The sequence below is a fragment of the Rattus norvegicus genome, chromosome 4 (genome assembly GCF_021556685.1).
Source record: "Rattus norvegicus strain SHRSP/BbbUtx chromosome 4, alternate assembly SHRSP_T2T, whole genome shotgun sequence".
NCBI lineage: Eukaryota > Metazoa > Chordata > Mammalia > Rodentia > Muridae > Rattus > Rattus norvegicus.
This window is the reverse complement of record NC_141537.1, coordinates 64,495,881-64,509,542: the sequence shown is the minus strand read 5'-3', so window position 1 is coordinate 64,509,542 and position 13,662 is coordinate 64,495,881. Positions and strand designations below refer to the sequence as shown.

Genomic DNA, 13,662 nt, shown 5'->3' with positions numbered 1-13,662 from the left:
TACTCTTACAGTAAGAATTACAGTAAGAATTACAAATGCTCTTACATTACTGTAAGAATTACAGTAAGAATTACAGTAAGAATTACTGTAAGAATTACAGTGAGAATTACAGTAAGAATTACAGTAAGAATTACAGTGAGAATTACAGTGAGAATTACAGTGAGAATTACAGTGAGAATTACTGTAAGAATTACAGTAAGAATTACAGTAAGAATTACAGTGAGAATTACAGTGAGAATTACAGTGAGAATTACAGTGAGAATTACAGTAAGAATTACAGTGAGAATTACAGTGAGAATTACAGTGAGAATTACAGTGAGAATTACAGTGAGAATTACAGTGAGAATTACAGTGAGAATTACAGTGAGAATTACAGTGAGAATTACTGTAAGAATTACAGTGAGAATTACTGTAAGAATTACAGTGAGAATTACAGTGAGAATTACAGTGAGAATTACAGTGAGAATTACAGTGAGAATTACAGTGAGAATTACAGTGAGAATTACTGTAAGAATTACAGTGAGAATTACTGTAAGAATTACAGTAAGAATTACAGTAAGAATTACAGTGAGAATTACAGTGAGAATTACAGTGAGAATTACAGTGAGAATTACTGTAAGAATTACAGTAAGAATTACAGTGAGAATTACAGTAAGAATTACAGTAAGAATTACAGTAAGAATTACAGTGAGAATTACAGTAAGAATTACAGTAAGAATTACAGTAAGAATTACAGTAAGAATTACAGTAAGAATTACAGTAAGAATTACAGTAAGAATTACAGTAAGAATTACAGTAAGAATTACAATGCTCTTACATTACAGATAGTGAAATTCCATCTTTGCTAATCTCTTTAAATATAACTTCATCTCCCTCCTACAACTGACTATATATACCATCTCATTTTCATTTTATTATTAATATTTAATATAAAAGATTCATACATTAAAAGTAATCACAGGAAAGGTCAGGAAGAACCTGAATCAGGATACAAATAAAGCTCAAGGAAGGAGGGAAGGGAAGGGGTGAGAGGGAGGACAGACAGACAAATCTGTCCAGGATGTTGAGAGTGTTAGTAATCAGTGCATAACCACAATTCTCTAGCTCCCATGTGGGAGCCACCTTCACCCATTCTTTTTCTGGCCTATTTTGAACAAGTTATTTACCAATCTGGAAGCACATTGTTCAGTGCCATCCATCCCGTTGCCTAGTGAGGATCAGACACTACTACCAAACCAAGGAGGAACTCAGAGACAGGTAGGAAAGAACAAACGTGTCACTGTGGTAGTGACAAAAGTAGCCAGAATACTTGCCCCCTAAGAACTGTCGCCCAGTTACTCTTTGCTAAAATGGTAAATCCCAAAGAAAATCTGATTTTTTACAGTAGGTAACTAGCTCCCTTGTTGGGCAGAATTAGATGTCCTTCCTCCTTACTGTCTTGGGAAAGACCTGTAGGGGAGTAGCTTATCAAGTCTATTTTCTTAGAGCAGATGTAGACCTCATGAGATGCTAATGTGGCTGACACCTTGCATGTCTGCAATTCTGTAATCTGTTTGAGGGAAACCATGTTCAGTGAGTGGTCAGGTGGTCTCATGTCTTCTTGAGTGTGTTTTTTGTGGTTCGTGTGTTCCCCACAGGGCTTTCCCTAACTCAGCCCTAACCCTCATCTGGCCAGAGCCAGCGTTAGCTTTCGTGCTTCAGAGCTCTTATGTGTGAGCCTCCTCTTTCATCAGCCTTGCTCGCCTTCCTTCATTGAGCCTTATGTTTATATCCTCTGACTCAGGTGTCTTCTGATCCTTTCTGTGATTTCTTTTTGACATATGTATTTTTTACATTAAATGTATAGCTTGTTTTTTGTTTTCCACATGGGTAGTGCTAGGTACCCAGGCTGCCTGAAACTCATTTTGTAGACCAGGCCAGCTGCACATTTACGGTGGTCCTGTTGCTTCTTCCTCTTGGGATCTGTGGTAATCGTTTTGCTGCTGAGGTAATAGGTGTACACCACAGCACCCACCAGTGTGTTTCTTGTTTACATACATGTTTACACATAGACATCTTTGATAAATCAGTATCTGGACACCTTCTTGTTCTCAAGATGATCTTACTCTCCTCCACAATAGGCTTATTAGATCCTTCAGGAACATTCTAGAACAGAAAAGTGCACCCTTTATAAAACGCTGCTTATGCTTTTGTGATTGCTGGACTACCTCTGCTCTGCACAGGAGGCTCTTTCTCTCTTCCCCTGATCTTCCCTGGGATACCATCTATGGGATGGCAGCATTTCTCACTTATTTCTTCCTGCCTCCTAGGACCTGTTTGTTTCTACCACAGTATGTATTGTTACATACTCTGGTTATGTTGTGTGTCTGTCATCTTGTACTGTATGTAGCTGCCTAGACCAGGACTGGTTGGTAGTAAATTTTACAGAAACAAAAGTTTTATTACCCTGTTTGATTATCCTGATTTTGGTTACTGATGCTGACATTTTAAAATTACATAACTTCCACTTAACTTCACTGGGCTGTTAGCCCTGAAGTGATGGTGACATAGACCAGGCTGAGGGAGGGGTGTCTGCAGTAGAAAAGTGGTAAAATCTTCCTTAGAAATCTTGGCTGCTGTCCTTTATACAGAGTAGTGGAATGTTGGCTTTTTAAGGAGCATGTCCTGCTGTGCATGGTGCCAAATACTCAGCACTCTGGAGGCGGAGGTGGATGGCTCTCTATGAGGTAGCATGATCTACAGAGAGAATTTCAAGTCAGCCAAGGCTACATAATGAGACTCGGTCTTTTAAAAAGAAGTTAGCATTTTCTATTAAACAATACTAATGTGTTGGATTTTTTTAAGTATATATTTTAAGGTGCATGTGTTTTGGGCATCTGAACAGTGCTAAAACATCTTAGTGACTCATTTCTTTCTTCTTTACATTGAGGGAAGCTTTTTGGACCCTTAAACCTCGACCTGGCTTTGGAAAGGTTTTCTTGTCTTTGAAAAGAGCATTGCATAATACACATTGAACTGTATAGGGTCTTCAAGTCTACAGCTATCTTGAAATAAGGAAAAAAGTGTAAGAATCCAAGGTGACTCTTGCTTACACTGTGTGTCATCTGGAATGATCTGGGTGAAAGGAAAAAAAGGACCGCTTTTTGGGGAGATGGCTTAAAAATTAATTGAAGAGCTCCAGGAAGCATTCTAGTGAAGCAGAACGACAGGAGATAGAGGTAGTCTAAAGTGTGCAAAGCACGTTCAGCTGACCCAGACCTCTCACGGGTGCCGCTTTGACTCCTTACACAGCATAAACAGACTTGACTTTTCAGCGTTTTGTTAAGGCGTCTGACATTTCCCCTCAGAGTTCTTTGTCATTTTCATTCTTCCCTTTCTTCCCTTTCTGTCCATCTGTCTAAAATCTTATGTTTAGGACAGCTCAGTTGCTCAGGAAACTCAGCTCTGCCCTACTGGTCTGCCTTGTTTATATAAACATAGTCTGAGAAATGTGGGTAGAAGCTCAGTCATTTAGATGGAATATTCTCATAAGCTGATTTGTGTCTGAAAGAATTTCTTGGCAGTCCTAGGGGTATATTTAATTAATAAATTCTGGTGATTTTGCTGCTGTCCTGAAGAATCTCTTACCCGCATACAAAACTCAAGTTGTAATGTGGCAATTCTTTTCTATTCTTGAAAGCTTGGTTTGGCTTTTTTCATTTATATTTGAGTCCCATGAAGATAGGCTGTTGAAGTTTGAGGGAGCTAGGCTTTCACACAGTAAACACTGATGAAACCCTAGTGGGAGGGACTGGAGAGAGCAGCAGTGTGGCAACCATGGAGGCCGTTATCCTGTGCACCACTGAAAAGGCCCACTGTAGGTCAGAGAAGAAGAGGGAAACTTGGGAGGAAAAGAGAAGTGGACTCACTGTGGGACGGACATGCAGGATGAGGTTTTTAGAACTGCTTCTGAGTGGGATTAACTCAGTAACACCTTCTCACGTGGACTGTCAAGCCACTCACGAGTAATTTAACTTGACAGCAGGCTCTCTGGTCCCAGTACCACAGTCAGCAATTAAAACTTAAGAATTAAGGCCAAATTTGTGAGCCAGCTGCTCCCACCAAAGCATCAATGCTAGAGGACTCGGCATGTCTGTGAATTTAATTGTATCAAACTACTCTAGTTGATAAGGCCTATGTGTTTATAGTCAGTCCTGCCAGCACTAATTAAATACTCCAAAGAATAAAATGCATATCACTTTACCATAAAATAATTAGTGACTTGATTTTCAGTGTACCTTGCTTGGTCTTTTCAAGTTCTGCTTGTGGAGTGTTTATGGCAGACATGCTAAGCAGGCTGGCCGCACAGCTCCTCTGTGAGCATGGTGGCTGCTATGGCTAAGTTTCAAAGAAGAGACCTGTTTTTGGGGCCGGTTCCCAGCAAGTAAGAAGTCTGGCTCATTGGAAAGTGACCAATAGAGAAACATTTGTTGTTAGTCACTTATCAAGAAACGAATGTGCTTCTGATGACTTCTCTTCCTTTTCTTCTGTCTACCCAGGGGTAGGGCAGTAGAGGCTGGGTAGGTAGGATACATGCTCAAGGTTATATTGGCAGGCAGCCCTGGAGCTGCCTTCTACAGCCCAGTGTTTCCTTGAATAGACCTGCTGACTTCTTGCAGTGAATTCCTAGTGTGAATCCTTAAAAGATAATTAAGTTACATCAGATTTGAGTCAGCGGTCCATGTGCTGATACTGTTAGGGGTGGGACCGGCTGTATTATTGGAGTCTCAGAAACAAAGGAGTTACCTTCCTTTGTCAGTGGTTCCAATGGAGACTCTGCCTCCACCTCCCTCCCGTGGCACTTGGAGTGTCTACAGACTAGAGGGGATGGTGCTGGTGAGCATCCCAGAGTATGTAGGACAACTGTCAACAATGAGGATTGTCGTCCAGTGTCCAAAGTACCGGGCATTGCTAAAGCCAGCTGCCGAGCCAGGGTGTGGCTCAGCAGTAGAGCACTTGTCTACCACCACCGCCTGCTACAGAGACAAGCCTTGCCAGAGACTAAGTCCAGGGATGGACTTAGTAGAGTCTACAATCAAAATGAATCCGGGTCAAGCTATGAGGGTAGTGTAGACGGTCATCTTTTGATGAGGTTAGCTTGGTTCCCTTTCTTTGCACTAACTCTCAGCTCAGCGTTAGAGAAGGGAGTGAGGGAGAGGTAAACTTTTCTTCTAAACTCTTTAGAGTGTGTTCCCATTCCAAGAGCTAAGGCTGTGGGTCCTGTGGTGTGTGATGCCCCTCCCCATACATCTCCATTGTAAGCAACACACTGTGCTCTTAGGCCCCCAGAACGTTTAGACACCGGCTTTGCTTTGAGTGTGTAAGAGGGGAGGTGTTGTTTGTTGTTTTCAGTAAAGACTGTTAAAAAATAATAAATGGGGAAATTGTTTCCCAGCTACCTTACAATCCAAACTATACTGGGAAGATCATAGTGTCCAGTTGTTTGTGTGTTGTGTACCACAGATGACTATCTTTGGCTAACACTTTTGCTGGATTATATTATTTTGCAGAACAAATAGCCTTTGATTATAAAGAAAGAAAACATGGCACTTATTTGTTTTATTTTTTTACGTAGTTCTTGGTTAGCAGCAAAGCCAACATGTAAGGTGAATGGCTCTCCTGGAGCCTTGCTTTGCTGTCTCTTGATTGTATTATGATACCACTTCATAGTAAAGTTTCTTGACTGTCTTACTTTGTAAGCAGAGGTAAGTGCTCTCCTGTTTCTCTTTTTGGCAAATGTAAGAACCTATAATGAGTGGGGTAGGGAAGAGAGAAGCTGGGCATTGGCTTGGGCACCTATCTCAGTTACCTGGACCACCCAGAAGGAGGAGCATTCGCCATCCTGTAGTCCTTTCCACAGAGCTAGCTATGTGGCATTTTTTCCTTTCCAAGGTGACTTTGTTTCCCTTCCGTGAGGGTTTCAAGCCTTCCTTAGAGTTTAGCTTTGCATCATAGAAGACCATTCTAGAAGCCAGACTCATCCACCAGACCATCTTGTACTTGACACATGTATGATTTCAGTTTTTATCAGAGGATCCTGTTTATGCCTTGTCCAAGTTCTGGGCCTAGAGGGAGACACTGACAATTATATTCTCAATTAGAACCTTGTACCCTAGGGATGCTGGATCCTGGGGGTATCGTATAGTTGATACAGTGCTTGCCTAGAATGCAAAAAACCCTGGGTTTGAGTAATTCCCATACTCCAGAGTCTTCATAGGGAGCTCAAGGCCAGCCTGAGATACATGACTCTTTCTCAAAAAGGGAGTGGTTTCTTGGGACTTGAGGTGTAGCTCAGTGATAGAATGCTTACCTAGCTCACGAGAGGTCCTGAAGTCGACCTCCATAACACAAGGCACAGGGGTCGGGGTATATGTGAGGGGTGTTTCCCCTGGCTACAAACACTAGTCTGTTTCTTAAGGTATGTTATTTCTCTGTCCTGTCCATCACCCCTGAAAGAAGGACCAGTGATATTTCCTTAGCTCTTTTGGGTTTTTGTTGGTTGTTGTTTGTTCTCTTTTTAACTGGGGGCCTCATAGGACCTTGGGTTTTCCCCTTAAATATTTGACTCATTTAAAAAAAAATTGATAGTCTATACAAAGTAGACCAAGTGAGAACTTCTTAATTTGTTTTTGTAAAATATATTCCTCAGTATCTGGATTCAGGTTACCAAAAATGAGATCTATAAACATGGGCACTTTTTTCTCTTTTGGGGCTGCCCTGCCCAGTCGCCATGGTCCTCAGGCCCACTCAGCCGTGGAGTACTAGCTAGGATTTAGGCGTGCACGTCTAGGGCTCATAGTGAGGATCTGTCCCTATCTGCTCTGTATCTGTTAGGTCCTGCCTACCTCACAGGGTTGTTGTGAGGATCAAAGGAAATCACTTAAGTGTTCAGTACCTTGTAAGTCAGCATGAATGCAAATAACGTGCAGGTGTAAGAAGGCCGAGGCCTAGGAAATCATAGCAGCTGTGAAAGAGAATGCAGATGGAGGAGTCCCACCCCCGCCTCGTGTTGCCTACCTAGTGTAGAGTGCTTTCTCCGTTTCTGTCAAGTTCAGAGATGATCTTTCCTGACTTTAGTTGTGTCTGTCTTTTATGAAAAAGGTTAGTACCATGAAATGCTTCATTTGCTGAAACTAGTAGAATCTGGCACAGGTCAGTGATGGGGCAAAGCAAAATCTGAAAAGAATTCCGACTTCACCATAGAGCCTGGTGGCGGTCACTGTCCCCCTCCATGCTGGCTGCTGATGGGTTCTGTAGAAAGAGAGATTGTTGATTATTTGATTCATTCTCAATAAAGTAATTATTCTAATAATATAGTTGTTAGACTTTACCTTCCTGGCCCCAGATATCATGTACGAGTTCTGAACAGTTTAAAACAGTTTATAAAAACCCATTTTTACGTTGCTAGCGTCTTCTATTTGACACTATCCATAAATAGACCCTGAAAACTCTGGGACTCCATGGCTCCGCCTCCGTGACTAGTAGAGCCAGAGAGGAGTGTAGAGCAAAGCAGGCGGACGCTGGGACGCCTCCACCAGGAGGAGCTCAGCCGCTGCTTGCTGTTCCTCAGGGAAACACCCTTTCTAAAGTCAGAAGCCTGCACTGTGTCCGCTTCCCTGAAGTGCATCACCAGTTATAATCAGGAGAACTTCGCTTCCTTTTAATATTGAACGTGTTTATTCTTCATGAAATGATTTCCTTCCGTTTAACAAACTCAGAAACGAGGAGTTCCTGTAGTGGACTTCACAGGATTTTTCTTTTTTAAATGGTGTACATCAGCATCAGCTGAGCTGGCTGACTGCCTCTCTGACTGAAACTTTCCCCTTTAGCTGATGCTGGCTTGTCTCTAGAGCATTGAGTCTCGCAGCTGGATTATTGACTTGCACCACATGTAGAGGTCAGGAAGCTAGAAAGAGACCGGAAGGCCCCTCCCTCCCTTCAGCCTGAAAGAGCTCCCTCTCTCTCCTTGAGGTCCCTGAGCTCACAAGCACAGACCTAACCCAGTTTGTCTTGCTAGGATAACCCATAAACGCTCAGTAAAGAAAGAATAATTCCTCTCCCGCTTAACCACTAAAGAACAGCATATGTTTCTAACGTCAGCTTTTTATTTTTTTTTTATCTTTCATTTTTTGTTGGTAAATCTCCCAGACAACAACAGTTCTGTAGAGAGTTTAAATATGAAGGAATGGCAGGACGGGCTAAGGGCACTTCTACCCAACATTAACATCAACTTTGGTGGACTGCCCAATTCTTCTTCCCCCTCCAACGCCAACCACAGTGCACCAACGTCCAACACTGCCACCACGGACAGCGTGAGTTGGGACAGCCCTGGCAGCTGGACAGACCCAGCCATCATCACAGGTAACTCTCTCCCCCGCCCTTGTCCCCCTCAGCTCCACTCACAGCCATCAGTGTGGTTTCTAGCACAGACTAAGTCAGAACAGGGGTCTCTGTGACATAAGTTCCTTTTCACAAAGCCTGATTCATTCTTAGGGTCATGGTGAACCTGTCCACCTAGTTGTGTTCTGAGGCACTTGTGCCTGGGCTAATTCCTCTTGGTCTAAGTAGGTGTTACCGTCTGGCAGCATGCGTGTATTTTGTAGGCCTCAAACTACTAAAGGATCTAACTGAGCCATCTTAAGAGAAACATACTCCACTCTTTATAAAGCTCTCTATATAAGGCTGTCTGTGTCCACATCCCTGCTAGAGAGGGACAGGCGCAACGGGGAACCCACCATTCACTTTTGGGAGGCCTGGGGTTCTTTGGTGGGAGGTTGCTTGTCTGGGAGGGACTTTTGCTTTTGTTTTTCTGCTGTTCCGCCTCTGAAAGCGAGGGACCAAGTTTTCCGAGGGTTTGTGTAACAGTAAATCCTGGTCATTGCTGGAGAAGGGCACGGTGGCTAAAGGAATGTAAGGCTGAAAAGGTGTCATTTGGAAATTGTAATTTATTTCTTGGGAGGACAAATCGCTCCTTTAGAGTTTACCTGAGTAACTTGGTCCTCTTTCCTTACAGACTCAACCATTTTCTTTTTGTCTCCTGTTTCCTCTGTAGGTATTCCAGCCTCTTCAGGAAACACTTTAGACTCTATTCAAGACGACAATCCTCCACACTGGCTAAAATCCCTTCAGGCCCTCACAGAGGTGGACGGCCCCAGCGCTGCCTCGCCACAGCCCCACCACAGCGCCCCCTTCAGCACACAGATCCCTCTGCACAGAGCCAGTTGGAACCCCTACCCACCTCCTTCAAATCCTTCCAGCTTCCACTCCCCACCCCCAGGCTTCCAGACAGCCTTCAGACCCCCCAGCAAAACCCCCACAGACCTGCTACAGAGTTCAACACTGGACCGCCACTAAGCAGAGAGGGATTGAAAAGGGCAGGATTTGTCCCACCCTGTTCTCCCCTCAGCCCACTCACAGCCCCCTTCTCATCTCTTACGTTCTGAAGAATCCAGTTCCTGATCGGTTTTTTTTTCTCCCCGCCCCCAGATGCGATTCGATCACAGCGTCTTTACCACCTTTTCTTTAATTGTAAAAAGTTTCCGTTGGTCCAGCATCTGAGTGAGTGACACTGTTGAACCTTTCTGGGGGAAATTGCCTTTTTAAGCAGAGGAAAAAGAAAATCAAAAGGCGGTCTCAATACTTAGAAAATTACTGTTTGTCTGTCACTCATAATGCCATAATCTGCTTAGCAGAAAATGACAGTTAATCTATAGGAAAGGTCAAGTAAATGTGTTATCAACTGCAGACTTGAGAACCAGGCTGATTTAAATGAGATTGCTAAATTCTTGGGGGAAAGCAGTGGTCCTGGCTTCCGTCTTGCATTCAGCTTTTCACTATTGCAGGGAAACGCTTTCAATTTTAAATTCTTTATTGAATTGATGGGGAGGACTCAATTGTGTTGTTAAGCAAAGGGATTTATTGGAAGTTGATGACAAGATAAATTGATCTGTAGTAGTAACTGGCCTATTGCTAAAGAGTTTATAAGGAGGGAGAAGTAATTTTTTAAGGAGAAAAAATTTTGGCTTTAGACTTAAATTCAGATGTTTTAAAAGAAAAAAATATTCACAAATTTAATACCTATCCTTATGAGAGCTGAATTATACGTGATTTCCTCAGTCTTTCTCCTCTGTCAGAATCTTTTCTTCCTTTGACCATAAGTCCATCTGACAGGGCATTGTGAGCCAGCACTGCCCTGGGGCCACCGATCACCCACAGGAGCAAATCTCTGCCCTCCTTGCCTGCCGCTTTTCCTTAACCCTGTAGTTCCGGACGTTTGTGCAGTATTGAAAAGACAGGAGAAAAGAAAACAAACCTGGTTATAACCTGATGCTAAAACTAAAAACAAGGAAATGTACCTCTTTCTTCAGAATTAAAACTAAAATCTTAAATAAAACAGAAAACTTGATGGTGACCCTTGGGTGATTCTTGTTTTTGTTTTTCAGTCTGTTGCATGTGAATTTGAAATATTTTATGATCTAGTGCCCATTTGAGTTTCCACTAGATTTTACATTTTCAGCTATGGAGGGTGGTTTTGATGAAATCAGAAAATAAAGGAAGAGTTGTCTTTGTCAGCCACTGCTAGTTTTAAAGCCCAGCCCCTCTTGCTCTCAGCGGCTCTTCTCCTGGTGGCTTTCCTTAGCCGAGGCCGCCACCAGGCTCTTACAAATGCAGAGCAGACCTGACCACTGAGGCCACTGGTCAGGAGTGAGTAGGGTCCTGACGTGCTGAGGTGGATCTCCGGGAAGAGCTATCAGGAGCCGCAGCCCAATAGCCCAGGAGCATCATCACCCTAGGAGCTGCAGGAGAGACCCAGCAGTCCTGGGGCCAACAGTCCAGAGACCTGTCTCAGCCAGCCTCAGTGGGGAGGGTGTGACTCGGGTACTGAAGACGCTATCTAGAAGACTGTGTTCAGGTGGCAGTCTTGGAAGCAGTGTCCCAAGGGAGCCAGTATGCACAGGACAAACAGAGTAGGTTGAAATTGTAAACAATGTGCTTTGGGGTTGATTTTTTTTCTTCATCTTATCTTTACTTCATTTAAAGAAAGCAAGTTTTTTGAGTTTTTGTCTTTTTTTTTTTTCATGCACACCTATAATCTCAGTACTCAAGAGGCTGAGACAGAAGGATTGCCATGAGTTCCAGGCCAGCCAGTTCCAGGGCATAGAGTGAGACCCTGTCAAAACCAATAAACGAGTAAAAAGAAAACAGTGTTTTAGATAATCAACAGCGTGTTATTAGATATCACCACAAGGGCCATCTGCACAGGATAGGAACAACACATTTTGTAACTCACAAAAATGTTGCAGTGCTATGAAAGAACTGGGAACTGTGGGCTTCGACCTGTGACCTTTGCCTTTGTTTCCTGTAAAAGAGACAGTCTGCCTTGCTGTAATTGTGTATCTTTAATGAATCATACCCACTCTGTAAGTGTGTGGCTACTGTTTAGACTAATGACCTAGGAGCTGCCTTGCACAGGTTAAAATCAGTCTGCAAGACTGTAGTGTACTGGACATACCTCTCCTGTTTACTCACAACCCGCAAACATTATCCACCGTTACTTTTGTTCTCCCTTCCTTCTGGGCTGCCAGCTAGGTTGTATCCCTGGATAATGAATTGTTTAGTTCTTAAAAGCTGAGTAATGATCCAGGCCCAGCAGTGGCAGGAAAACTTCGCTATAGTCTCGCTAAGGGCTTTAGAACATATTAGAGGCTCTGGTCATGGTTTGGTGTTAGCCTCTCTGCTAAGTTTTAAAAGCTATCTGGGGTAGACAGGGAGTCAGGTCACAGTGAGCCCGGAGAGCGAGACTCACCAGTTAGTGTGTCTGACAGGTCTGCCGTGTGAGACCACGATTGGCCAAAGTACAGTCTGGAGGAGCTCGGTGTTGTCTGGGCCTAAGTTTGCCTCCCTACGGACTCAAGGACAACACCTAGGGCTTGGGTGGGTGTGACTGATCAAGGCATAGCTGAGAGAGCAGACACGTGGGACTGGGACGGAGGCCAAGAAGTACAGAAAGTACCTGCACCAGAGTGGCAGGCAGTGGGAACTTGGGTGTGGACAGCTTCGCGGTCACGGTCTGTCATAGGATCTACTGTACTAAGTGCTCCTAGGGCCCCTCTCTCCTTGGGTTCTCTTTTTCTTACGTTCCAGCTCTTATTCCCTCACCTTTTATCCCTCCAGTTTCAGACTTCGCTGGAATGATATATTCCAGGAACTTGTTTTGAGAAAAACAGAAAGCGTTTTCGGAAACTATGTGTGTAAAATTAACACTTCAGTTTGGGTGGGTGGTGTGATGGATGCAGGCTTCTGAGGAGTATTTTTCTCTTCAGAAGTTTGAAGGCCTTACTCTGTCATCTTGCTTTCAGTTATCACTGTTAAAGCCAGAGCCACCCCTGCGGCTGGTATGCAGTCTGGCTTTCTCCCTCCTGTCCACTGTGGTCTGAAACCCTCAGTGTTGCCTTCAGTGTGGCTTTGTCCTGGACACACTGAGCATACAATGGGCTTTTACAGTCTGGCCACTGTGGCCAGCTCTGGGAAATTTGTAGTGACTTTGTTAGTGGGTTTCTTGTATATACTTTCTTGGTTCTCCTTTTCAAAGGAAAAAAAAAATACTGAAATTCTGAGCTTGGGACAAATCTTGTGCTTGCCTTTTGCTAATTTTCCATCCCTGCCCCGTGCTCCACTTTCTAGGAAGTCTCCATTTCTTTATTGCTTTCTCGTGTCTGTGTGTCTTCAGGAGAATGGTTTCATTCGCCTGCTCTGACCTTTGTATTCTAAGTTAGGAGCTTCTTAGATGTTCTTAATACTCTGTTATCTGCGTAAGAACAAGACCAAAAAATGTGACGGAAGTATTTGAAAGCAGGAGTAGGTTGCTAGCTTTGCGCTTCACTAGTGGAAGACCTTGCATTTTCTACCACGGAGTCCCTATAGTCTGAGTCTATAGGCCTTGTCTTTGCTGCTTGGGATCTGGAGAGAAGAGTCTTACAGAATGGTATGGGTCTGATGGCTTGAAGGGCTATTTCGGGGTGGTGTGGGAGGGCCTCTGTTTTCACTGAGCATACATACTACCCCTCTGACTCGGAGTTGGGAATGGATATGGATGACTCCAGCTAAGTTCCCATAGCTGTAGTCTCGCCCCGCCCACTTTACCCTGAGGATTCTAAATGTTAGTGGGATTGCGTCTCACAGCTGTACGTCTGTCTGCTGTTAAAGTTGGACTTTTCAAGTCAGCTGAAACACTTCGCCAATCTTTCTAGCCACTCCCACCCCACCCCCTCCTTTTGGTGGACTTTAGAGCAGAAGTGCAGGCAGATGTATAGGTTTGAGTTGCCACCTCAGCATTGGATTCTGGTTCTACAAACCAGGAGGCATAGTTCACTAGGACTAAGGCAACTCTGTCTTGAGTTTTTAGTGGCCATCGAGGAGTCAACATTGTCACGATGTTGCTTTGTTTATAAACAGTGCCTACATGTGTCACTTTTTTTCAACCTTGAGATTTTATTTCTTTTTTAAAAACAACATCTTTTCCAATGAAGTTCTTTTGATGTACAATCAATAATTTATGAAATCTCGCATTATTAAATTATTATTAGATTTTAAACTGAATGTTAAAAACACATTTTATGTATT

The 13,662-nt window shown here is 43.4% G+C and overlaps 1 protein-coding gene across 7 annotated transcripts in view; it reads left to right on the top strand.

Moving 5' to 3' along the window:
• Positions 1 to 10,450, top strand: part of Cnot4 (CCR4-NOT transcription complex, subunit 4) — a 102,003-nt gene extending 91,553 nt beyond the window's left edge. For 4 of the 7 annotated variants that reach the window (XM_087657223.1, NM_001037782.1, XM_087657225.1 and 1 more), the window contains exons 11-12: positions 8,188 to 8,400; positions 9,092 to 10,450. In XM_087657223.1, the coding sequence (XP_087513349.1) occupies positions 8,188 to 8,400; positions 9,092 to 9,393 (515 nt within the window). In that variant the 3' untranslated portion in view covers positions 9,394 to 10,450. The remainder of the gene's footprint in view (positions 1 to 8,187; positions 8,401 to 9,091) is intronic. The other 3 variants (XM_087657228.1, XM_087657227.1, XM_087657229.1) reach the window with 1 other exon arrangement.
• Positions 10,451 to 13,662: the final 3,212 nt, after the last annotated feature.